Source organism: Hypanus sabinus, chromosome 9 (genome assembly GCF_030144855.1).
Source record: "Hypanus sabinus isolate sHypSab1 chromosome 9, sHypSab1.hap1, whole genome shotgun sequence".
In the NCBI taxonomy this organism is placed as follows: domain Eukaryota; kingdom Metazoa; phylum Chordata; class Chondrichthyes; order Myliobatiformes; family Dasyatidae; genus Hypanus; species Hypanus sabinus.
In genome coordinates this window covers 79,040,961-79,066,805 of record NC_082714.1, presented here as the reverse complement: position 1 = coordinate 79,066,805, position 25,845 = coordinate 79,040,961, and the positions used below count along the sequence as shown (strand labels likewise).

The 25,845-nt window shown below is 54.5% G+C and overlaps 2 protein-coding genes across 3 annotated transcripts in view; both read left to right on the top strand.

Annotated features, from left to right (window-relative positions):
* LOC132399515 (tripartite motif-containing protein 46-like) overlaps positions 1-25,845 on the top strand; it is a 185,320-nt gene that overhangs the window by 143,508 nt on the left and 15,967 nt on the right. For both annotated transcript variants that reach the window (XM_059979970.1, XM_059979969.1), the window contains exon 8: positions 21,424-21,726. In XM_059979970.1, the coding sequence (XP_059835953.1) occupies positions 21,424-21,726 (303 nt within the window). The remainder of the gene's footprint in view (positions 1-21,423; positions 21,727-25,845) is intronic.
* On the top strand, positions 7,265-9,642 carry LOC132399516 (actin-like). Its single transcript, XM_059979971.1, has one exon. The coding sequence runs from the start codon at positions 8,418-8,420 to the stop codon at positions 9,600-9,602; it is 1,185 nt and encodes a 394-aa protein (XP_059835954.1). The 5' UTR covers positions 7,265-8,417; the 3' UTR covers positions 9,603-9,642.

The window sequence follows — 25,845 nt, the reverse complement described above, 5'->3', positions numbered from 1 at the left end:
CCGGGGTCAGACACAGAGTGAAACTCCCTCCACACCGTCCCATCACACACTCCCGGGGTCAGACACAGAGTGAAACTCCCTCTACACCGTCCCATCACACACTCCCGGGGTCAGACACAGAGTGAAACTCCCTCTACACTGTCCCATCACACACTCCTGGGGTCAGACACAGAGTGAAACTCCCTCCACACTGTTCCATCACACACTCCCGGGGTCAGGCACAGAGTGAAACTCCCTCCACACCGTCCCATCACACACTCCTGGGGTCAGACACAGAGTGAAACTCCCTCCACACTGTTCCATCACACACTCCCGGGGTCAGGCACAGAGTGAAACTCCCTCCACACTGTCCCATCACACACTCCCGGGGTCAGACACAGAGTGAAACTCCCTCCACACTGTCCCATCACACACTCCCGGGGTCAGACACAGAGTGAATCTCCCTCCACACTGTCCCATCACACACTCCTGGGGTCAGACACAGAGTGAAACTCCCTCTACACTGTCCCATCACATACTCTCAGGGATCAGACCAGATACAGTGTGGAGCTGGGAGAAATCGAGGAAAATCTACTGCATAAGGTTCGTGAGATGCTTTGGAGGTGGTTTGAAACGTCTCTTGGACATCTATGTGACTGACTGGGTTAGAGTGGAAGCTTTGTTTGGAGATCTGCCAGTTTGGACGGGGTTCGTTGACGGGTGTGAACTGCGGAGTATTCAGCTGCGGCCGCTGGCAACTCGCCTGGAAGCCGACTTGCTCTGAACACTGGAGACAAACCGTTGCTCCCCCACTGACTTTGGGACAACATCCTTCTGCCTTTATCGTCGGGATTCTCGTTCGGTGCAGGAGCCAAAGCATCTGTTGCGACATCTCGACCTCTCACGGCCTGGAGGTCCTGCAGGACCGACGGAGCCTTTCCTGGTGTTGGAATTTCTGGCGCCAAGCCAGCAAGGTACCGTCGAATACAAACTTCTTCGGTCAGTTACTCAACTCCCTCCAGGACTTTATAAGCAGCACTGCGTATATTTCTCGATTCGGGCATAGTGCCAGCATGCCAGACCTGCTGACGGAAATCAGAGAGAAGCAGCCTCGCTCCTTCGGGAGATGGTATCACTCGGACCCCGAAAGCAAAGAATATTCTTGGTTTTCTTCGGGATAGTGCGGCTGAGGGCGCCATCGCTCTCAGTGGGAAGGGGACTGGTGCTGAGGCCTAGTGTGCTCCCGACATGAAGCTTACCATAGCTAGTCTCAATGTAAATGGTAGCAGGGGCTCTCTCCGCAGATATAACAATCTCTCAGTCCTCAGGGATGGGAGATACGTGGTGAGTTGAGTCCGCTTGGCTCCTGGAGTGGCAGGGCGGGGTCTACATGAGTCACCTTAGCTCCAACTCTAGTGGGGTGGCGATCCTGTTGGCCCCAACCTTCCGGCCAGAAATCGTAGGAGTCCAAGATGTTGTGCCCGGCCGTCTGCTCCACCTGGCTGTGCGCCTGGATGGAGTACCGCTGCATTTTGTCAACGTGTATGCTCCGAGGCGCGGGGTGATGCAGACGCGCCTATTCTGTCAGCTGTCCACCTTGCTGAGTTCCATCAATCCGGGGGACTGCGTCATCCTCAGGGGAGACTTCAACTGTACCCTCGAGGTGGAGGACCGCTCGGGCCTCCAACGCGACCCACCATCGGCGAAAAAGTTAAAGGAGCTAGTTGGCTCCTTTGACTTGGTGGACAGCTGGCGGAATCTTCACCCCGACTCTAGCGCCTTCTCCAGAAGATCTAGAGAGGGGGTTCCCGGATAGACCGCCTGTATATCTCTCGGGCTTATGTCTCCCGCGTATCGGCGTCCTCCATGCGGCCGGTGTCGTTCTCGGATCATCACCTTGTGTGGATGGAATTTACTCCTCTGCACCCTCGGGTGGGATCCGGGTATTGGCACTTTAACAACCGGCTGCTGGAGGACAGCCGATTCCGGGATTCATTCCGAGCATTCTGGGCCACCTGGAGAGAGAAATGGAGAGAGTTTAGCTCCCTACGGCTGTGGTGGGACGTGGGCAAAGCCCACATCCGATTTTTATGTCCGGAGTACACTAGGGGGTCGACAAAGAGGCGGGGCTCTGAGATTGAGTGGCTTGAGAGAGCGTTGCTTGACCTGGAGTCCCGTCTTGGTTCGACTGGTGGAGACCAGCAACTGTGCCAGGAATACCAGGAGAAGTAGGACGCACTCAGGAATCTGCAGCTTCAGCAGTCCCGAGGTGCGTATGTGAGGTCCCGGATCTAAATGCTGCAAGATTTGGACTACGGCTCACCCTTCTTCTACTCGTTGGAGAAGTGGCGGGGAGTTCAAAAGCAGCTGGTGGAGCTACTGGCTGCTGATGGCTCCTCCATCATGGACCCTGACGAAATTATCAAAGAAGTCCGCACTTTCTATCGGTCCTTATTCTCACCAGATCCGTCAAGTGCGGGGGCGTGCAGTGAGGTCTGGGAAGATTTGCCAAAGGTCAGCCCAGAGGACGCAGCGCGTCTGGACGCTCCCCTGACTGGGGAGGAGCTGTCTACTGCCCTTCGGCAACTCCGGAGGGGTAAATCCCCTGGCTTAGATGGTCTGAGTGTGGAGTTTTATCAGGCTTTTTGGGATGTCCTGGGGGTTGATTACAGCCTTGTTCTAGGGGACAGCCTAGCCACTGGGGAAATGCCCCTCTCATGGCGGAGAGCTGTTGTGGTCCTACTGCCCAAGAAGGGAGACCTCCGCCTGCTAAAGAACTGGCGTCCGGTCTGCCTCTTGTGCGCGGACTACAAGATCTTCGCACAAGATCTTGGCAATGGCCAACCGTCTTGGTTCAGTACTGAGACAGGTTATCCATCCTGACCAATCCTACACGGTCCCGGCCAGCTCCATCCGGGACAATGTCCACCTAGTACGGGACCTGATCCACCTGCACCAGGAGACTGGGTCCCCGGCAGCGTTTCTTTCTCTTGACCAGGAGAAGGCGTTTGACCGGGTAGACCACAGATTCCTGGTGGGCACTCTGCACTTTGTGGCCCGAGTTCGGCTCCTATACTCTGCCACAGAGTATAGGATTAAGTTTAACTACACAACTAGGTGACCCTTTAGGGCACCTTTGAGAGAAAGGTAGTGCAGTCTGATGTGATGTGCTTTGGAAATTAAAGAAGAAAAACTCAGTTTATTAAAGAATAAAGACGTGTAGCAAGACAAATATAGCTCCTCCTCGTTTAATGAAGGACAGTTTTGATGACAACATTTCTGGTTGATCTGCCACACTTCAAGAATACTCTTAGCATTTTCATTTCTTTTTCCCCGGTTTAAAGCCACAAACAGCTGACCATGCTGGAATACCGGTTTCTCCAGATAAATCAACACATTCTCCATGGTTTGGCCTTGCGCCTTATGTGTAGTCATAGCAAAGCATGACGGTATCGGGAACTGGCTTCGCTGAAGAGGGACATCTTCCCCTTCTGATAAATTGAGAGTATTTCTTGGTATCATGACAATGTTATTATTAAACGCACCAATGTTTATCTTTGCTACAATGAGATTGTCGTGCAGTTCTTCCACCATCATTCACGTTCCATTGCAAAGCCTTGGTGGATCCAAGTTCTTCATTGAAATGATGGGAGATCCCCTCTTCAATTCCAGTTTATGTGGCGGCAATCCAGAGAGTTCAACCGAATCAAAGAATGCTGTTGGAAAGTGAGTGGCGTTAGCTCCTTCACTTACAGCATTGAAGGAACAGTATTCTTTCATGATTCCAGGGAAGCGTCTAATGCATGTGAAGTTTATTTTTTGCATCATTTCATTGAGAGGAACCAAGATAGAATTCCTCGAGTATAGTTCTGCAGGATTGTTGAATGTCAGGTAGATGAAATCAATGCATTCTTCCATAGTTTTTACTGGCAGAATCATAGCTTCAGGTAATTCGATTTTGTTTTCATTTGTTTCAATCTTGTCTTCTCCAACATCCAATAAGAACTCAGAATATCGTCCTTCTCCCTCACTCAAATCGCGTGTTTCTCTTCTATTGAAACTTGATGAAGCTTCTGCATAAGTAGGATTTTTTAACGCATGAGTTCTCCATATCAGCATCTTTTCTGTGTTTCACAATTGCTCGAAGCTGATGGAAATCGCCACAGCAAATGGTTAAAATACCCTCGAAGACCTCTTTCTTGCCGCATACATCACAAAGAGTCCGGTCCACGCCTTCAAAGTTCTCCCTCCTAATCATGGGGCACTCATCCCAGACAATAAGACTCACATTTAAGGAGTAAATTTGCAGTATTGGTGTTTTTAAATCGATGTTACAAAGGGCATCTTCATTGACTTTGAGGGGTATTTTGAATCTTGAATGCACTGTCCTACCACCAGGCTTCAATGTTGCTGCAGTACCTGATGATGCTTCAGGAATAGCAACACCTCCATTTCCCCTATAGTGAGGATCAAGTTGATGATAAATATCTTCCCGTTTCTCCTGGTGCATCAATGAAAATCACCGGAGAGAGATTCCTTTCCAAGCAGTCGCACACATATTCATATACTTTGTTCGTTATTCAATAGGGGCAGCTCCTGTGAAACAAATACCTGAAATTTCTGCTGTTTGTCTCTGTTATATTGCAGTTCACGCAATAATTCCAGATTGTCAGCATTTTGAGTAATTGTACCGTTTTTTGGGGTTGGCAAGTTCTATTCTTCAAGTGTTTTGCCCAAGTTCTCAAGTTTCTCTTGGAACTAAAGAACAGCTTGTCCATGATGCCGCTCATCAATCATGATATTAGTTTGTAAGAAACCCATTTGTAAGAAATCTTCAGACATTGCATTCTTGAACCGGTTCCATAATTGCTGTGGATTGTTGAGTTCAGTGTTTGTCAGCAAGACAACAAACAAACCTCTCATTGCTCTGGGTATTCTTCTTCTCTCTGCTTCTTCCATAGTTTGCAAGCTGATGATCATCGGCAGCAACAATCCTCTCTCTCTCTCTCTCTGCAGACATCTTTGAATGATGGAAGGATATCTCCAGCATGTGTTTTCAGTGATTTGAAAGATACTGGTCCCTTTATGTGATGATGAAGAAGTCTCAAATAGCAGAGGGCACCACTTCGTGGAGAAACAGTATACACTCGACCCAGAACATTTCCTTCAAAAATCCCGGAGTACTCCTCCACTCTTTTCCCCATTCTCCTTCTTTCCCATCTCTTATTAGTCCAAGTAGAGAATCTGGGAATATCTGCATAGTACAGGGTCCTTGCAAATGGATCGCGAGTGCAAAGATCCATGAATTCTGTTAAAGTGGTTCTTACCATTTCATTGTTCAGTTGCACAGCAGCATTATCTCAAAAGAACACTTGATGCACTTGAAGGTGAACAACGGCTGGTTCCCTCTTGTGAATTGGAAATCCAAGTATCGATCCGACAGCCCCAGAGGGCCCGATATATCTGCCTGTCAAATACTGTGTGATTTCGTCTTCTCTAGTCACTGCAAAAATTGCCCGATCACTCAAAGGTGGGATCAGCTGTGTGAGCATCGTGGGGCGCTGCTGAGGCTGGCCATGCGCATATGTCCTGGTTGTGTCGCGGCTTCCATGATGGCGGATTGGCTCTCAGATGAAAGCCAGCTTGTTGATTTTTGTGAATGAGCAATTTTATACGCATATATAACCCTGAACTTTGCCTGCATTCTGTAAGTTAGCACATTTTTAGTCGATTTAGCCAAAAATAGTGCCACTGTGAGGCACTGTTTGCACTAATTGGAGGTCACAAACAGAGCATGAGAGTTTTCGTAGTGTATAGATGGATCACTGACAGCGCCCATTCCCGTCAGGAGAGGAGTACGTCAGGGATGCCCCATGTCCGGTCAATTGTACACGATCTGTGTCGAGCCATTCCTGAGTCTCCTACTGCGAAGGCTGACAGGTCTGGTTCTGCATGAACCGGACATGGAGGTCGTCCTCTCGGCCTACGCCGATGATGTACTCCTCATGATGACAGATCCCAATGACCTGCGGAGGATGCGCGAGTGCCAAGACGTTTTCTCGGCGGCATCCTCTTCCAGGATCAACTGGGCGAAATGTTCCGGACTCTTAGTGGGTCAGTGGCAGGAGGACTCCCTTCTGGAGGAGATGAGAGCTTTTGAGTGGAGTACTAGGCGTCTTCTCTATCTGGGAGTCTACCCGAGTCCTTCTGGGGAGACCTGGCTGGTGAACTGGCAGGACCTGGAGACGAAAGTCATGGCCCGGCTGGGGCGCTGGTCAGGCCTTCTCAGGGTGCTTTCCTATCGAGGCAGGGTGGTGGTCATAAACCAGCTGGTGGCCTCCATGTTGTGCTAACAGATGGTCACCTTGGCCCCTCCTGGCCCGCTTGTTGCGAGAATGTAGAAAACAATAGCAGAGTGCAGACAAAGTGTAACAGCTACAGAGAGAGCACGTAGACAATAAGGTGCAAGGCCAAGAGGCCATTTTATTGTACGACTGATAACATTGGGGTAGGAACTGTTCATTTCTATACATCCAAACTAGTTAACAAATACTTTTTTAAAATTTTAGGATAAATATGCTTTCACTCAGCTATATGTAAAGATAAATCTTTAATTCTGATCTTTCATGTGCAATGGACACATTTATAGGTTTAATTTATAAAACTGTGGGAACAGTCATAGAACTGTGTAGCAAGGGCCCATCTAGTCCTTAGCAACCATCTAAACCAGTTCCATCTGCCTGTGTTTGTCCCTTATCCCTCTAAACCTTTCCTATCCATGTACCAGTCCATATCCCTCTAAACCTTTGCTATCTGTGTACCCGTTCATATCCCTCTAAACCTTCCCTATCCGTGTACCTGTCCGTATCCCTCTAAACCTTTCCTATCTGTGTACCTGTCCGTATCCCTTTCCTATCCGTGTACCTGTCCGTATCCCTCTAAACCTTTCCTATCCGTGTACCTGCCTGTATCCCTCTAAACCTTTCCTATCCGTGTACCTGCCCGTATCCCTCTAAACCTTTCCTATCCGTGTACCTGTCCATATCCCTCTAAACCTTTCCTATCCGTGTACCTGTCCGTATCCCTCTAAACCTTTCCTATCCGTATCCCACTAAACCTTTCCTATCCGTGTACCTGTTCGTATCCCTCTAAACCTTCCCTATCCGTGTACCTGTCCGTATCCCCCTAAACCTTTCCTATCCGTGTACCTGCCCGTATCCCTCTAAACCTTTCCTATCCGTGTACCTGTCCGTATCCCTCTAAACCTTTCCTATCCGTGTACCTGTCCGTATCCCTCTAAACCTTTCCTATCCGTGTACCGGTCTGTATCCCTCTAAACCTTTCCTATCCGTGTACCTGTCCGTATCCCTCTAAACCTTTCCTATCCGTGTACCTGTCCGTATCCCTCTAAACCTTTCCTATCCGTGTACCTGCCCGTATCCCTCTAAACCTTTCCTATCCGTGTACCTGTCCGTATCCCTCTAAACCTTCCCTATCTGTGTACCTGTCCGTATCCCTCTAAACCTTTCCTATCCGTGTACCTGTCCGTATCCCTCTAAACCTTTCCTATCCGTGTACCGGTCTGTATCCCTCTAAACCTTTCCTATCCGTGTACCTGTCCGTATCCCTCTAAACCTTTCCTATCCGTGTACCTGTCCGTATCCCTCTAAACCTTTCCTATCCGTGTACCTGCCCGTATCCCTCTAAACTTTTCCTATCCGTGTACCTGTCCGTATCCCTCTAAACCTTCCCTATCCGTGTACCTGTCCGTATCCCTCTAAACCTTTCCTATCCGTGTACCTGTCCGTATCCCTCTAAACCTTTCCTATCCGTGTACCTGTCCGTATCCCTCTAAACCTTTCCTATCTGTGTACCTGTCCAAGTATCTTTTAAATATTGTTAATTTATCTGCCTCTTCCTCTGGCAGCTCGCTCCATAGACTGACTACCCTCCAGGTGAAGCAGTTGCCCCTCAGGTTCCTCCTATTAAATCTCTCCCCTCTCACATTAAACCTGTGCAGTCTGATTCTGATTCTCCAACCCTCGGAAAAAGACCGTGAGCATTCACCCCGACTCTGCCCCTCCTGGATTTATACACGGCACCCCTCCAATGCAATACGAATGTTCTTCAAAACTTAAGTGACAGGGAACACCCATCTCCTATCCCCAACTCCAACCGGATGTGAAACCCACAGAGCCACCTCCCCCAACCTGCACACCCACCCCTCCCATTTCCTACAGCACCTCTCTGTGACCACGTCCCCAACCCTTTGTGAGGTTGAGGTGACCAGGGGTATCAGTGGTGACAGTCAGGAGGGAAGGGCCAGCACTCTCAGTGGAAAGGCCAGACCGAGCAGTTGAGTGCAGACCAGCGAGATCCACCCCAATACTGTGAGCAACCACCCCCTCTTCTCTACCTCTGCCTCCCCGCCTCCGGCCATGAGCGACAAGCCCTCCCCCGACCTACCCCAGCTCCAGCTCCAGTCCCCGTCCCCGGGCTCCTACCTCGGCCTGGAGCCCTTCACCGAGACGGCGGCCGTGGTGATAGACAACGGCACCGGCTACACCAAGGCCGGCTTCGCGGGCGACCCCAAGCCGGGGGTGGTGCTGCCCACGGTGGTGGGGCTGCCGAACGCCCGGCAGCGGTCCAGTCCCGACTACTACGCGGGCGAGGAGGTGCCGAAGCGGCGCGGCCTGAGGCTGTGCGAGCCGCTGACCCGCGGCCTGGTCACCGACTGGGACGCGCTGGAGATGCTGTGGCACCACGTCTTCTACCGGGAGCTGCGGGCCTCGCCTGACGAGCACGCCGTCCTGCTGGCCGACGGGCCGCTGGCCCAGGCCGCGCAGCGGGAGAAGGCGGCCGAGGTCCTCTTCGAAGGCTTCGGCGTGCCGGCCATGTACGTGGCGCACCAGCCGGTCCTGTCGCTCTACTCCACCGGGCGCACCGGCGGCCTGGTGATCGAGGCCGGCTTCGGCGCCTCGTACGCGGCGCCCGTCGTGGAAGGCTACGCGCTGCCGCACGCCACGCAGCAGACGGCGGTGTCGGGGGCCGCTCTCACCGAGCACCTGGCCAAGCTGCTGGCCGACTGCGGCAACGCCTTCAGCCCGGAGGAGCGGCCGCTGGTGCGGGACATCAAGGAGCGATGCTGCTACGTGGCGCAGGACTACGGCGAGGAGCTGCTGGCGCCCGAGGGCGACTACCTGACCGACTACCGGCTGCCCGACGGCCACCTCATCAACATCGGCAACGAGCGCTTCCGATGCCCCGAGGCCTTCTTCCAGCCCGACGCCATGGGCCTGAGCGAGCCCGGCCTCCACCAGCTGGCCGCCCGCAGCCTGGAGCTCTGCCAGGCGAAGCAGCGGCCCGAGCTGCTCGGCAACGTGGTGCTGGCGGGCGGCTCCACGCTCTTCCCCGGCTTGGCCGAGCGGCTGAAGCGGGAGCTGGACAGGCTGGTGCCCGGGCCGGGCCCCGCAGTCGGCGTCTACGCCTCGCCGCATCGCCGCTTCTCCGTCTGGATCGGCGGCTCCATCACCGCCTGCCTCAACTCTTTCCAGCCCATGTGGGTGCGGCGCGCCGACTACGACGAGGAAGGGCCGGGCGTCGTGCTCCGCAAGTGCTACTGAGCACTCCAGAGTTTATTTAATAAAGAAAGTTAATGCTTCCAGAGAACTTCTCCTCCTTTTGACTTCGGCCCATCTGCTCGTGGTCTCAACCGCATCTCGGTCCGGGGTCGACAGATGCTCCACCACCTCTTCAGGGAAGGTGCTGGCCAGATAGTCCTGGAGGAATAATCTGGAAAACCCAGTGGTTCTCTCTGTCTCTCCCTCCCTTTCCTCTCTCCCTCCCCTTCTCTCCATCCCGACCTCTTTCTGTCCCCACTCCCTCTCCCTCCTTTCTTCCTCTCCACAACTCCACTTACTCTCTCACTGTCATTCTCACATTCCCCTTCCTCTCTCCCTCCCCTTCTCTCCATCCCGACCTCTTTCTGTCCCCACTCCCTCTCCCTCCTTTCTTCCTCTCCACAACTCCACTTACTCTCTCACTCTCATTCTCACATTCCCCTTCCTCTCTCCCTCCCCTTCTCTCCATCCCGACCTCTTTCTGTCCCCACTCCCTCTCCCTCCTTTCTTCCTCTCCACAACTCCACTTACTCTCTCACTCTCATTCTCACATTCCCCTTCCTCTCTCCCTCCCCTTCTCTCCATCCCGACCTCTTTCTGTCCCCACTCCCTCTCCCTCCTTTCTTCCTCTCCACAACTCCACTTACTCTCTCACTGTCATTCTCACATTCCCCTTCCTCTCTCCCTCCCCTTCTCTCCATCCCGACCTCTTTCTGTCCCCACTCCCTCTCCCTCCTTTCTTCCTCTCCACAACTCCACTTACTCTCTCACTCTCATTCTCACATTCACCCTTACACTCACTCACTCCCACATACCAGAAAGCAGGCCTGTCCATCATCAGGTGCCAGGCAGCTGTGGATTTGGGATTTGAAGAGGGTGCGGGGAGGATTTGTGGAGGGACATTGGGGTTCAGGATTGGTGGGAGTGATTTGCTCCTGGGGTTTTGGGGATGGAGCTCATGGGAAATTGAATCATAGATTCATACAGCATGAAACAGGTTTTTTGGCTCAACGATTCAGAAGTGTTAATGCACCTGTCTCAACGACTTCTTCTGGCTGTTTGTTCCAGTGACCACTTACCCCACTAGTCCTGTTTAAACTCCCCCCCCCGCCCCACGCTAAACCTGTGCCCTTGGTTTTAGACTCCCTTCGCCCATGGAGGGTCGGCTGGTGGTGTAGTGGCATGCAGATGGTGCTGAGTTCAAACCCAGCCTGGGCAGCAGCAGTACTTCCATATCTGGTCATGAAATCCCTGTGGACCCGACGGCACAAGAGGTCACGAAGAGTCGGACTTGAAAAAGTCTGGTCGTTCACCCCTCATGATTTTATAATCCTCCATAAGGTTGCCTTCACTCCAAGAAAAACAGTGCCAGTCTATCCTGTATCCCCTTATCCAGTCCTGGCAATGTCCTTGTGAATCTTCCATGCACCCTCCCCAGTTTAAGGGTCTCTGCTTCGGTCTTGAGTCTCCCCGTGGGAGAGAGCGGATAGTGATTGGTGTGTGTACATACGGGACTGGCGGCTCTCCGCCTCAGGACTCTGCAGAGATTCCTGTACGCCGAGCACCCTCCCAGGTGGCCCGTGTTGGTGACTTTCTTCCTCCGGAGGGGCTGCTGTCTTCACGAAGACATGCGGCTACCCCCAGCGGGCATCAGCCGTGCTGCTTTGCGGAGTTTGCCCAACTTCTATCAGGACCTACTGAGAGTCTGGAACATGGTCGCCTCAGGCCGGGAATCCCCTCCTCAGGCGAAGGGCGGGGTCCTGGCCGGCCCTTGCCCTACCTCAGTGGCTGTTGGTGCGGCTCAGTTGTGTGGACCGACTCAGGCCGAGCTGCTGGTTGGGCCCAGACCCCGCACTCTTCTCCGGGAGCCATGTCCACACAACTTGAGCCGTCTCTCATCGATACCCACAGTCCCATTCAGGGATGCAAGTAGGAGGTATCTGTATGGGCTGCTACTCCACATCCTCCACTTCCTTGCCCTTGTCCACCGTCCCGACACGCCATGGCGGTCGGTCCTTCCACCCAGAGGTGAGGAGGGTCCCCACTGGAAGTCCCTTTACGCCGGGGTTCTTCCCATGCACCTGGGGGATCTCGGCTGGAGGGTGCTGCATAGAGCGGTGCCCTGCAATAAGTTCTTCAGTTTGTACATGGATCTCTCACCCGCCTGTCATTTCTGTGGGCTGGAGGAGACCGTGTACCACATGTACATGGAGTGTGTGAGGCTGCAGCCTCTTTTTGCATATTTGCGTGGGCTGCTTCTCACCTTCTGGCTGCATTTTAGTCCCACCCTGTTTATATATGGTCATCCAGTAAGGAAGGGGGCAAGGAGGGATGAGGATGTCCTAGTCAACTTGCTCCTGGGGCTGGCGAAGTCCGCCATCCGTGGGTCTTGGAAACGGGTGGCGGGAGGATCTCCCCGGGCAGACTGCCTGGCAATGTTTAGGGGTATGTTCGTGCCCGGGTAAATATTGAAAAGGAACACGCACAGTCCACAGCGGCCTTAGAGGAGTTTCGAGACCGTTGGGCTCCGCGGAGTGTGAATGCCATCGTAGATAGGGATGGCAACATTCTGGTGTAATGTCTATTGTCTATTTGTAGTGAAGTAATTGTGTTAGTCACTGTTTTGTATATATTGTATAGCATCAATATTTGTATTAAAGGAATTTTGTAAAAAAAAAGTCAGACACAGAGTGAAACTCCCTCTACACCGTCCCATCACACACTCCCGGGGTCAGATACAGAGTGAAACTCCCTCTACACCGTCCCATCACACACTCCCGGGGTCAGACACAGAGTGAAACTCCCTCCACACCGTCCCATCACACACTCCCGGGGTCAGACACAGAGTGAAACTCCCTCTACACCGTCCCATCACACACTCCCGGAGTCAGACACAGAGTGAAACTCCCTACACACCGTCCCATCACACACTCCCGGGGACAGACACAGAGTGAGACTCCCTCCACACCGTCCCATCACACACTCCCGGGGTCAGACACAGAGTGAGACTCCCTCCACACCGTCCCATCACACACTCCCGGGATCAGACACTGAGTGGAGCTGTTCTGATTGCGTTGGGAGAAATCGGGGAAAAACTACTTATGAAGGTCTTGAATTACTTGGAAATTGGTTTGCAACGTCCCTTGAACATCTAAGTGAGCGGCTGGTTTAGAGTGGAAGCTTCGTTCGGAGTTTTTCTGCCAGTTTGGACGGGGTTCATTGACGGCTTCGAACTGCGGAGCACTCTGCTGTGGCGGCTGGCAACTCGCCAGGAAGCAAAAACCGGAGGCAAACGATGTTGTTTGCCCCCACTGACATCGGGGCAACCTCCTTCCATCTCTATCGTCGGGATTCTCGTTCGGTGTTGGAGCCGAACCATCGTTTGAGACGTCTCGACCTCTTATGGCCTGGAGTTTCTGCAGGACTAACGGAGTCTTTCCTGGCGTTGGAATTTCTGGCACGGAGCCAGCAAGGTACCGTCGAGTACAAACTTTTCCCGCCAGTTACTCAACTCGCTCCAGCACTTTATAACCAGCACCACCGTATCTTTCTCGATTCGGACACACAAGTAACATGCCGGACCGGTCTACTGGGAGTTGCAGGCCTTCGGGGAGTTATGCAAAGGCGGCTGCCTCTCCGGCCTCGAACAACGCCCTGTTTCGGAAGGTGAAAGTTGAACGCGGGGTGCAATGTATTTTGCGAACTGGAACTACCCTGGAAAAGTGCGCGGAGGCTATGGAGGACTTGTTGGGGAGAGATGGTGTTTTGGCCGCTGAGAAAGAGTTCAGGAAGGCGGTGTTTTACCTGAGGAATGATGAGTTGGTGCATCGGGCCCTCAGTAGAGGGATCACGGTGGAGAACATCTTTTTACCGATGGAGCTAGTGACAGCTCCCACACAACGCATCGTCCTCGGTCACGTACAGCCTTTCATCCCCAATGAGGACCTGCTTCCCGCACTGGCCCGCTTGGGGCAAGTACGGTCAGAGATAACTGCCGTCAGGCACAAATTCAGGAGGCGCACCCTCCGGACCGTAATCTCTTTCCGGCGACAGGTATTCATGAAACTGGAAAGGGAGGATGAAGTTGAGGGCCGGTTTACTGTCTGGCACGAGGGGGTAGATTATCAGGTGTATTGGAGCTCTGAGCGCCCACGGTGCCATGCGTGCGGGGAGGTGGGGCACTTTCGGAGGGACTGTCCGAACACCCGAAAACCCAGAGAGTCCACTTAGGGAACCAGTGCCCCAGCTACCTCTGCCCCTGATCCCATCCCTGCTCCTACACCTGTGCTGGCCCCTGCTCCTGCCCCTGACCCTGTCTCTACCCCTGTCCCTGTTCCTACATCTGTTCCAGTCTCTGCTCCTACCCCTGTGGTTCAGGCGGATGATCCTGGGGCTATGTGCGGGGAGGTTCAGGCGAGGGACGGGGTGGAGTCTGTGCGGGGCAAGAAAGCGAGGAAGAAGTCGAAACACGTGAAGAAGTCGGCCCCCGAGACCGCAGAGCTCACGCCCATTTGCCCTGAGGTGGAGAGGGAGGCTCGGGGAAGCGTACGGTTGGACGGGGCGATAGGAGCGGAGAGTACCGCGCTGTCGGTGAATTCCACACCTGTGTGCTCCTCCGGCTTGAAGAGGAGATGGGATTGTTCCCCCAAGAGGGCAGAGAATGCAGATGAGGGGGAGTCCCAGAAAGGGGTGGGGATCCGGGTGGAAGTTGTGTCTAACCCTGAATCCCCAGATGTAGCCACCAGTCCTGTGGTGGGTGGTGTGGTTGTGCATGAAGCTAGTGCTGGGCCTGTTTGCGCACCTGAAACAGACCTGGAGTCCTCCACACAGGACTTAGCAGTCAGCGCCTCCCTGGAGGGAAACGTATTAAGTAGTACAAGTGGAGAGGAGACCAGGCTCTCTCACAGTCAGCATCAGGCTGCCGGTGAATCCCTTGGGCCAGAGCTGCTGGGGTCCCCTTCATGCCTGACTCCTGGGGAGGGTGATATACCCTGCATGCTGACCCCATCAACTAATGGCCTGCAGGGAGTCCCTTGGGATTTTCCCTCCATCGTCGCAACTGTGGGTAAGACTGATGCGACGGTGGAGCGGGAAGGTATAGGGGAGGTACCTGCTGTGCAGTGTAGGTTACAGGGGCAGCCACCTTATACACCACCTGAGGAGGACGGTGGGGGATCTGTCTGCAGTGAGGGGGATTCATTTGACAGCGAGACAATGGACATCCTCACCCCTCCAGAGAAGTCCCCATTGATACCTGTGGAGGAGATCAGAGAGTTTATTCACTCCTCCGTTGGTGCAAAGCATCGGCCTAAACGAGCCTCGCTTCGCTGGCCTAGCATGCCGAGGCTGGTGAAGTCCCTGAGGGTCATCCTCAGACGGAAGGGGAAGGGGAAGGGGAATGCTGTGTCGGGGAATGACGGGCGGCAGCTGAAATCCTTCCTGGATGACCTGGTGCGGGACATCAGGATGAAAAGCAGCCTCGCTCCTTCGGGAGATGGTGGGTCACAGGGTAGCGATGGTAGCAGTCGGGCCTGGAAAGCAAAGAATATTCTTGGTTTTCTTCGGGAGAGTGCGGCTGAGGGCGCCATCGCTCTCAGTGGGAAGGGGACTGGTGCTGAGGCCTAGTGTGCTCCCGACATGAAGCTTACCATAGCTAGTCTCAATGTAAACAGTAGCAGGGGCTCTCTCCGCAGGTTTAACAATCTCTCAGTCCTCAGGGATGGGAGATATGCGGTGAGTTTCCTGCAGGAAACCCATACCACCCCGGGGGACGAGTCCGCTTGGCTCCTGGAGTGGCAGGGCGGGGTCTACATGAGTCACCTTAGCTCCAACTCTAGTGGGGTGGCGATCCTGTTGGCCCCAACCTTCCGGCCAGAGATCGTAGGAGTCCAAGATGTTGTGCCCGGCCGTCTGCTCCACCTGGCTGTGCGCCTGGATGGAGTACCGTTACATTTTATCAACGTGTACGCTCCGAGGCACGGGGTGATGCAGACGCGCCTATTCTGTCAGCTGTCCACCTTGCTGAGTTCCATCGATCCTGGGGACTGCGTCATCCTCGGGGGAGACTTCAACTGTACACTCGAGGTGGAGGACCGTTCGGGCCTCCAACGCGACCCACCATCGGCGAAAAGGTTAAAGGAGCTAGTCGGCTCCTTTGACTTGGTGGACAGCTGGCGGAATCTTCACCCTGACTCTAGCGCCTTCTCCAGAAGATCTAGAGAGGGGGTTCCCGGATAGACCGCCTGTATATCTCTCGGGCTTATGTCTCCCGCGTGTCGGCGTCCTCCATGCGGCCGGTGTCGTGCTCGGATCATCACCTTGTGTGGATGGAATTTACTCCTCTGCACCCTCAGGTGGGGTCTGGGTATTGGCACTTTAACAACCGGCTTCTGGAGGACAGCCAATTCCGGGATCCATTCCAAGCGTTCTGGGCCACCTGGAGAGGGAGACGGAGAGAGTTTGGCTCCCTACGACTGTGGTGGGATGTGGACAAGGCCCACATCCGGTTTTTATGTCCGGAGTACACTAGGGGGTCGACAAAGAGGCGGGGCTCTGAGATTGAGCGGCTTGAGAGTGCGTTGCTTGACCTGGAATCCCGTCTTGGTCCGACCAGTGGAGACCATCAAATGTGGCAGGAATACCAGGAGAAGAAGGACGCACTCAGGAATCTGCAGCTTCAGCAGTCCCGAGGTGCGTATGTGAGGTCGCGGATCCAAATGCTGCAAGATTTGGACCGCGGCTCACCCTTCTACTCGTTGGAGAAGTGGCAGGGAGTTCAAAAGCAGCTGGTGGAGCTACTGGCTGCTGATGGCTCCTCCATCACGGATCCTGACGAAATTATCAAAGAAGTCCGCACTTTCTATCGGTCCTTATTCTCACCGGATCCATCAAATGCGGGGGCGTGCAGTGAGGTCTGGGAAGATTTGCCAAAGGTCAGCCCAGATGATGCAGCGCGTCTGGACGCCTCCCTGACTGGGGAGGAGCTGTCTACTGCCCTTCGGCAACTCCGGAGGGGTAAATCCCCTGGCTTAGATGGTCTGAGTGTAGAGTTTTATCAGGCTTTTTGGGATGTCCTGGGGGTCGATTACAGCCTTGTTCTAGGGGAGAGCCTAGCCACCGGGGAAATGCCCCTCTCATGGCGGAGAGCTGTTGTGGTCCTGCTGCCCAAGAAGGGAGACCTCCGCCTGCTAAAGAACTGGCGCCCGGTCTCCCTCTTGTGCACGGACTACAAGATCTTCACCCGGGCAATGGCCAACCGTCTTGGTTCAGTACTGGGACAGTTGATTCATCCTGACCAATCTTACATGGCCCCGGGCTGCTCCATCCAGGACAATGTCCACCTAGTACAGGACCTGCTCCACCTGCACCAGGAGACTGGGTCCCGGGCAGCGTTTCTTTCTCTTGACCAGGAGAAGGCGTTTGACCGGGTAGACCACAGTTTCCTGGTGGGCACTCTGCAGGCTTTTGGGCTCGGACCACACTTTGTGGCTCGAGTTCAGCTCCTCTACTCTGCCGCAGAGTGCCTTGTTAAGGTCAATGGATCACTGGCAGCACCCATTCCCTTCAGGAGAGGAGTACGTCAGGGATGCCCCATGTCCGGTCAATTGTATGCGATCTGTGTCGAGCCATTCCTGAGCCTCCTACGGCGAAGGCTGACAGGTCTGGTTCTGTGTGAACCGGACATGGAGGTCGTCCTCTCGGCCTATGCCGATGATGTACTCCTCATGCTGACAGATCCTAATGACCTGCGGAGGATGCGCGAGTGCCAAGACGTTTTCTCGGCGGCATCCTCTTCCAGGATCAACTGGGCAAAATGTTCCGGACTCTTAGTGGGTCAGTGGCAGGTGGACTCCCTGCCGGAGGAGATGAGAGCTTTTGAGTGGAGTACTAGGCATCTCCTCTATCTGGGAGTCTACCTGAGTCCTTCTGGGGAGACCTGGCTGGCGAACTGGCAGGACCTGGAGACAAAAGTCATGGCCCGGCTGGGGCGCTGGTCAGGCCTTCTCAGGGTGCTTTCCTATCGAGGCAGGGTGGTGGTCATAAACCAGCTGGTGGCCTCCATGTTGTGGTATCGGATGGTCACCTTGGCCCCTCCTGCCCCGTTTGTTGCAAGACTGCAGAGGAAGTTAGTGGACTTCTTCTGGGGCAACAGGAAACACTGGGTCTCTGCAGCAGTCTTGTCTCCCAGTGGGAGAGGGCGGACAGTCGCTGGTGTGCGTCCGAACGCAGCTGGCGGCTCTCCGCCTCAGGACTCTGCAGAGATTCCTGTACGCCGAGCACCCTCCCAGGTGGCACGTCTTGGCGACTTTCTTCCTCCGGAGGGGCTGCTGTCTTCACGAAGACATGCGGCTACCACCGGCGGGCATCAGCCATGCTGCTTTGCGGAGTCTGCCCGGCTTCTATCAGGACCTACTGAGAGTCTGGAACGTGGTTGCCTCAGGCCGGGAATCCCCTCCTCTGTCAGAGGGCAGAGTCCTGGCCGACCCTTGTACTACCTCAGTGGGTGTCGATGCTGCTCAGTTGTGTGGACCGACTCAGGCCGAGCTGCTGGTCGGGCCCAGACCCCGCAATCTTCTCCGGGAGCCATGTCCACACAACTTGAGCCGTCTCTCATCGATACCCACAGTCCCATTCAGGGATGCAAGTAGGAGGTATTTATATGGGCTGCTACTCCACATCCTCCACTTCCTTGCCCTTGTCCACCGTCCCGACACGCCATGGCGGTCGGTCTTTCCACCCGGAGGTGAGGAGGGTCCCCACTGGAAGTCACTCTATGAGGGGGTTCTTCCCATGCACCTGGGGGATCTCGGCTGGAGGGTGCTGCATAGAGCGGTGCCCTGCAATAAGTTCTTCAGTTTGTACATGGATCTCCCACCCACATGCCACTTCTGCAGGCTGGAGGAGACTGTGTACCACATGTACATGGAGTGTGTGAGGCTGCAGCCTCTTTTTGCATATTTGCGTGGGCTGCTTCTCACCTTCTGGCTGCATTTTAGTCCCACTCTGTTTATATATGGTCATCCAGTAAGGAAGGGGGCAAGGAGGGATGAGGATGTCCTAGTCAACTTGCTCCTGGGGCTGGCGAAATCCGCCATCCGTGGGTCTTGGAAACGGGTGGCGGGAGGATCTCCCCGGGCAGACTGCCTGGCAATGTTTAGGGGGTATGTTCGTGCCCGGGTAAATATTGAAAAAGAACACGCGCAGTCCACAGCGGCCTTAGAGGAGTTTCGAGACTGTTGGGCTTCGCGGAGTGTGACTGCCATCGTGGATAGGGATGGCAACATTCTGGTGTAATGTCTATTGTCTATTTGTAGTGCAGTAATTGTGTTTGCCACTGTTTTGTATATATTGTATAGCACCAATATTTGTAATAAAGGATTTTGTAATATAAAAAAAAGTGTCAGACACAGAGTGAAACTCCCTCCACACCGTCCCATCACACACTCCCGGGGTCAGACACAGAGTGAATCTCCCTCCACACCGTCCCATCACACACTCCCGGGGTCAGACACAGAGTGAATCTCCCTCCACACCGTCCCATCACACACTCCCGGGGTCAGACACAGAGTTAATCTCCCTCCACACCGTCCCATCACACACTCCCGGGGTCAGACACAGAGTGAAACTCCCTCCACACCGTCCCATCACACACTCCCGGGGTCAGACACAGAGTGAAACTCCCTCCACACTGTCCCATCACACACTCCCGGGGTCAGACACAGAGTGAAACTCCCTCCACACCGTCCCATCACACACTCGCGGGTCAGACACCGAGTCAGTCTCTGAGGGAGAGGACTGCGTTGGTCAGGGTCTGAATCCAGGTGCTGCTTGCCCCCTGAGCTGGCATCACAGGACTGAGTTTGCACGTGTGTGCATGACCGTGTTCAGAACATCTGCAGCTTTGGTTTTGGAGAACATTCTAAATATAGCCCAGTTCAGAACTGTCTCACACCTGCATCAGCTCCTGGTCCAGGTGTTGAATTGTTAGAGTGGGATACAGAAATGTTCAACACATCGTCTAATCACAGCTTTTTTTAAAAAAAAAATTAGAGCTTTATAACACTTCAGGCCACATTGAGGGTAATACATTCAGTTCTGGTCTCCACATTACAGGAAGGGTCTGGAAGCTTTAGGGGGGGGGATCAGCAGGATGCGGTCCGGATTAGAGGTTATGACCTATAAGGAGAGGCTGGAGAAATCGATGTAATGGTGGAGGCTGACGGGAGGCCTGTTAGAAGTTTATCAGGTTGAAAAGCAAAGCCAGAAGTGTCAGATACTAGTTGGGCACAACTTTAAAGTCAGAGGGGCAAAGTTTAATAGCGATGTGCAGGGTAAGATCTGTTTAAACAGAGTGCTGGGTGACAAGAGTCTAACGGGTAGAAGTTGCCCTTGAACCTAGAGGTACTTGCTGTCGGGTTTCTGTGTCTTCCGATCGATGGGAGGGGGAGAAGAGAACATAAATCTGATACGTGAGAGGTTAAAGGGTTGGAGGTGGGGTATTAGCATGCATTGAACGTTGTTATTGCATTGAGGATAAGAGAGGAATAATTGAGTGGTCTTTGGGCTGTTCCCAATGAATCCGTTCCTCACCCACAGTTATTTTTGATTTGTATAATATGTATAAGTTGGAAGTGGAGGGTGTCCTGTCACACTCCTGACCTGTGCCTTGTAGATGGGGGAGAGCTAATGTGGCGGATGTTGAGTGCATGGACTAACTCCACCCAGGGAAGTGGGGAATGTCCCGTCACACTCCTGACCTGTGCCTTGTAATGTGTTGGATGTTGAGTGCATAGACTAACTCCACCCAGGGAAGTGGAGAGTGTCCTGTCATTCTCCTGACTTGTGCCTTGTTGATGGGGGAGGAGGTAATGTGTTGGATGTTGAGTCCATGGACTAACTCCACCCAGGGAGTTGGAGAGTGTCCTGTCATTCTCCTGACCTGTGCCTTGTAGACAGGCGAGAGACTTTCAGATGTTGAGAGGTGAGTCTCTCACTGGAAGACTCCCCAGCCTCTGACCCCTGGGTTGTTGATGCTGGGGGACCGGGTGTTGGGATGTCAAGGCCTTAACCAGCACTAAACACAGCCAGCTTTCAGGCTTAGGTCTTGAGCCAGAAGTGTGTGACGTTGGAAGCCCAGTCATGCAGCAGGTAGAGCTGTCGGCTCATGCTCCAGAGAGCTGGGTTCAATGCCCACCTTGGATGCTTGCGTGTTCTCCCTCTGACCACGCGGGTTCCCCTGCCCCCCGGTGCTCTGGTTCCCTCCCATGTCCCAATAATACGTGGGGTTAATGGACCATTGTATGTCACCCTGCTGATGTGTGGCTGGGGCTGGAATCTGGAATGGGATAATGTGAGGAGAGAGGAATGGGAGTAAATAGGGTTGGGAATGGATGGTAGGCATGCTTTGGATGGGCCGAACGACCTGGTTTCCTGCTGTACAATACCCAAACTGCATCTCATCTTGTGACTGGAAGTTGCAGTAACATCCCCACAAACTGGGAATATGTCCCCAGGTTTCAAAGGCTCCCTGACTGGAGGGAGGTGGGTCGGAGCAGCAGAGTGACAGAGGGGAAGATCAGTGATGGAGGGGGAATGAGGAGCTGATTGATTCATTATGTTCCCAGTTTTTATTTTGTTTGGAGGTAATGGGCCCTCCTGGCCCAGTGAAGCCTTGCCACACAACCATCCCCAGGTCAACTGTGGCCCTGGTCTGTGGCTGAGGGCTAGCATTGGTGAAGAGTTGTTGGGGATGTGAGGAGAATGAAGTGAGTGGAACCGACTGGACTCGATCGTTGCCTGACTCTGCTTACCTTCTGTCCCGCAGTGCCGGACGCGCCGGTGATCGACACGCAGCGCACCTACGCCTATGACCAGATCTACCTCTGCTGGCGGCTGCCGCGAGACTCCGCGGCAGCCTGGCACTACGATGTGGAGTACCGGCAGGCCGACCTTCCGGCCAAGGATCCCCGGAGCCGCTGGCAGCGCATTGAGGAGGTGCGGGGCACGGGGGCCGTAGTCGGGCACCTGGACACCGATCGCGTCTACGCACTCCGGGTGCGCGGCTTCAACAAGGCCGGCCACGGAGAGTACAGCGAGGAGATCTACCTGCGCAGCCCGCCTGCACCGGGTGAGCCGAAATTCGGACTGAGGCAACCGGTCTCTGACACCGTCTGCACCGTCCCATCCCACACCCCCAGGGTCACACTCAGTGAAACTCCCTCCATACCGTCCCATCACACACTCCCGGGGTCAGACTCAGTGAAACTCCCTCCACACTGTCCCATCACACACTCCCGGGGTCAGACACAGAGTGAAACTCCCTCCACACCGTCCCATCACACACTCCCGGGGTCAGACACAGAGTGAAGCTCCCTCCACACCATCCCATCACACACTCCTGGGGTCAGACACAGAGTGAGACTCCCTCTACACTGTCCATTCACACACTCCCGGGGTCAGACACAGAGTGAAACTCCCTCCACACTGTCCCATCACACACTCCCGGGGTCAGACACAGAGTGAAACTCCCTCCACACCGTCCCATCTCACACTCCCGGGGTCAGACACAGAGTGAATCACCCTCCACACTGTCCCATCACACACTCCCGGGGTCAGACTCAGTGAAACTCCCTCTACACCATCCCATAACACACTCCCGGGGTCAGACACAGAGTGAAGCTCCCTCTACACTGTCCCATCACACACTCCCGGGGTCAGACACAGAGTGAAACTCCCTCCACACCGTCCCATCCCACACTCCCGGGGTCAGACACCGAGTGAATCTCCCTCCACACCGTCCCATCACACACTCCCGGGGTCAGACTCAGTGAAACTCCCTCCACACCATCCCATCACACACCCCCAGGGTCAGACTCAGTGAAACTCCCTCCACACCGTCCCATCACACACTCCCGGGGTCAGATACAGAGTGAAACTTCCTCTACACAGTCCCATCACACACTCCCGGGGTCAGACACAGAGTGAAACTCCCTCCACACCGTCCCATCACACACTCCCGGGGTCAGATACAGAGTGAAACTTCCTCTACACAGTCCCACCACACACTCCCGGGGTCAGACACAGAGTGAATCTCCCTCTACACCGTCCCATCACACACTCCCGGGGTCAGACACAGAGTGAAACTTCCTCCACACCGTCCCATCACACACTCCCGGGGTCAGACACAGAGTGAAACTTCCTCCACACCGTCCCATCACATACTCCCGGGGTCAGACACAGAGTGAAACTCCCTCCACACTGTCCCATCACACACTCCCGGGGTCAGACACAGAGTGAAACTCCCTCCACACCGTCCCATCACACACTCCCGGGGTCAGACACAGAGTGAAGCTCCCTCCACACCATCCCATCACACACTCCTGGGGTCAGACACAGAGTGAGACTCCCTCTACACTGTCCATTCACACACTCCCGGGGTCAGACACAGAGTGAAACTCCCTCCACACTGTCCCATCACACACTCCCGGGGTCAGACACAGAGTGAAACTCCCTCCACACCGTCCCATCACACACTCCCGGGGTCAGACACAGAGTGAGACTCCCTCCACACCGTCCCATCACATACTCCCGGGGTCAGACACAGAGTGAAACTCCCTCCACACTGTCCCATCACACACTCCCGGGGTCAGACACAGAGTGAAACTCCCTCCACACTGTCCCATCACACACTCCCGGGGTCAGACACAGAGTGAAGCTCCCTCTACACTGTCCCATCACACACTCCCAGGGTCAGACACAGAGTGAAACTCCCTCCACACTGTCCCATCACACACTCCCGGGGTCAGACACAGAGTGAAGCTCCCTCCACACCGTCCCATCACACACTCCCGGGGTCAGACACAGAGTGAAGCTCCCTCCACACTGTCCCATCACACACTCCCGGGGTCAGACACTGAGTGGAGCTGTTCTGATTGTGCTGGGAGAAATCGGGGAAAAACTACTTTGTGAAGGTCTTGAATTACTTGGAAATTGGTTTGAAACGTCTCTTGAACATCTAAGTGAGCGGCTGGTTTAGAGTGGAAGCTTCGTTCGGAGTTTTTCTGCCAGTTTGGATGTGGTTCGTTGACGGCTTCGAACTGCGTAGCACCCAGCTATGGCCGCTGGCAACTCGCCAGGAAGCAGGTTCGCTCCAAAAACCGGAGGCAAACGACGTTGTTTGCCCCCACTGACATCAGGGCAACCTCCTTCCATCTCTATCGTCGGGATTCTCGTTCGGTGTTGGAGCCGAACCGTCGTTTGAGACGTCTCGACCTCTCACGGCCTGGAAGTTTCTACAGGACTCACGGAGCCTTTCCTGGCGTTGGAATTTCTGGCGCCAAGCCAGCAAGGTACCGTCGAGTACAAACTTTTCCCGCCAGTTACTCAATTCGCTCCAGGTCTTTATAACCAGCACCACCGTATCTTTCTCGATTCGGACACACAAGTAACATGCCGGACCAGTCTGCGGGGAGTCGCAGGCCTTCGGGGAGTTATGCAAAGGCGGCTGCCTCTCCGGCCTCGAACAACGCCCTGTTTCGGACGGTGAAAGTTGAACGCGGGGTGCAATGTATTTTGCGAACTGGAACTACGCTGGAAAAGTGCGCGGAGGCCATGGAGGACTTGTAGGGGAGAGATGGTGTTTTGGCCGCTGAGAAGGAGTTCGGGAAGGCGGTGTTTTACCTGAGGAATGATGAGTTGGTGCATCGGGCCCTCAGTAGAGGGATCACGGTGGAGAACATCTTTTTACCGATGGAGCTAGTGACAGCTCCCACACAGCGCATCGTCCTCGGTCACGTACAGCCTTTCATCCCCAACGAGGACCTGCTTCCCGCACTGGCCCGCTTGGGGCAAGTACGGTCAGAGATAACTGCCATCCGGCACAAATTCAGGAGGCGCACCCTCCGGACCGTAATCTCTTTCCGGCGACAGGTATTCATGAAGCTGGAAAAGGAGGACGAAGTTGAGGGCCGGTTTACTGTCCGGCACGAGGGGGTAGATTATCAGGTGTATTAGAGTTCTGAGCGCCCACGGTGCCATGCGTGCGGGGAGGTGGGGCACTTTCGGAGGGACTGTTCGAACACCCGAAAACCCAGAGAGTCCACTTCGGGAACCAGTGCCCCAGCTACCTCTGCCCCTGATCCCATCCCTGCTCCTACACCTGTGCTGGCCCCTGCTCCTGCCCCTGACCCTGTCTCTACCCCTGTCCCTGTTCCTACATCTGTTCCAGTCTCTGCTCCTACCCCTGTGGTTCAGGCGGATGATCCTGGGGCTATGTGCGGGGAGGTTCAGGCGAGGGACGGGGTGGAGTCTGTGCGGGGCAAGAAAGCGAGGAAGAAGTCGAAACACGTGAAGAAGTCGGCCCCCGAGACCGCAGAGCTCATGCCCATTTGCCCTGAGGTGGAGAGGGAGGCTCGGGGAAGCGTACGGTTGGACGGGGCGATAGGAGCGGAGAGTACCGCGCTGTCGGTGAATTCCACACCTGTGTGCTCCTCCGGCTTGAAGAGGAGATGGGATTGTTCCCCCAAGAGGGCAGAGAATGCAGATGAGGGGGAGACCCAGAAAGGGGTGGGGATCCGGGTGGAAGTTGTGTCTAACCCTGAATCCCCAGATGTAGCCACCAGTCCTGTGGTGGGTGGTGTGGTTGTGCATGAAGCTAGTGCTGGGCCTGAAACAGACCTGGAGCCCTCCACCCAGGACTTAGCAGTAAGCGACTCCCTGGAGGGAAACGTATTAAGTAGTACAAGTGGAGAGGAGACCAGGCTCTCTCACAGTCAGCATCAGGCTGCCGGTGAATCCCTTGGGCCAGAGCTGCTGGGGTCCCCTTCATGCCTGACTCCTGGGGAGGGTGATATACCCTGCATGCTGACCCCATCAACTAATGGCCTGCAGGGAGTCCCTTGGGATTTTCCCTCCATCGTCGCAACTGTGGGTAAGACTGATGCGACGGTGGAGTGGGAAGGTATGAGGGAGGTACCCGCTGTACAGTGTAGGTTACAGGGGCAGCCACCTTATACACCACCTGAGGAGGATGGTGGGGGATCTGTCTGCAGTGAGGGGGATTCATTTGACAGCGAGACAATGGACATCCTCACCCCTCCAGAGAAATCCCCATTGATACCTGTGGAGGAGATCAGAGAGTTTATTCACTCCTCCATGGGTGCAAAGCATCGGCCTCGCTTCGCTGGCCTAGCATGCCGAGGCTGGTGAAGTCCCTGAGGGTCATCCTCAGACGGAAGGGGAAGGGGAA

Bases quoted from the DNA above. Each gene is read 5' to 3' on its own strand.
- LOC132399516 (XM_059979971.1), top strand. From the start codon at position 8,418: ATGAGCGACAAGCCCTCCCCCGACCTACCCCAGCTCCAGCTCCAGTCC.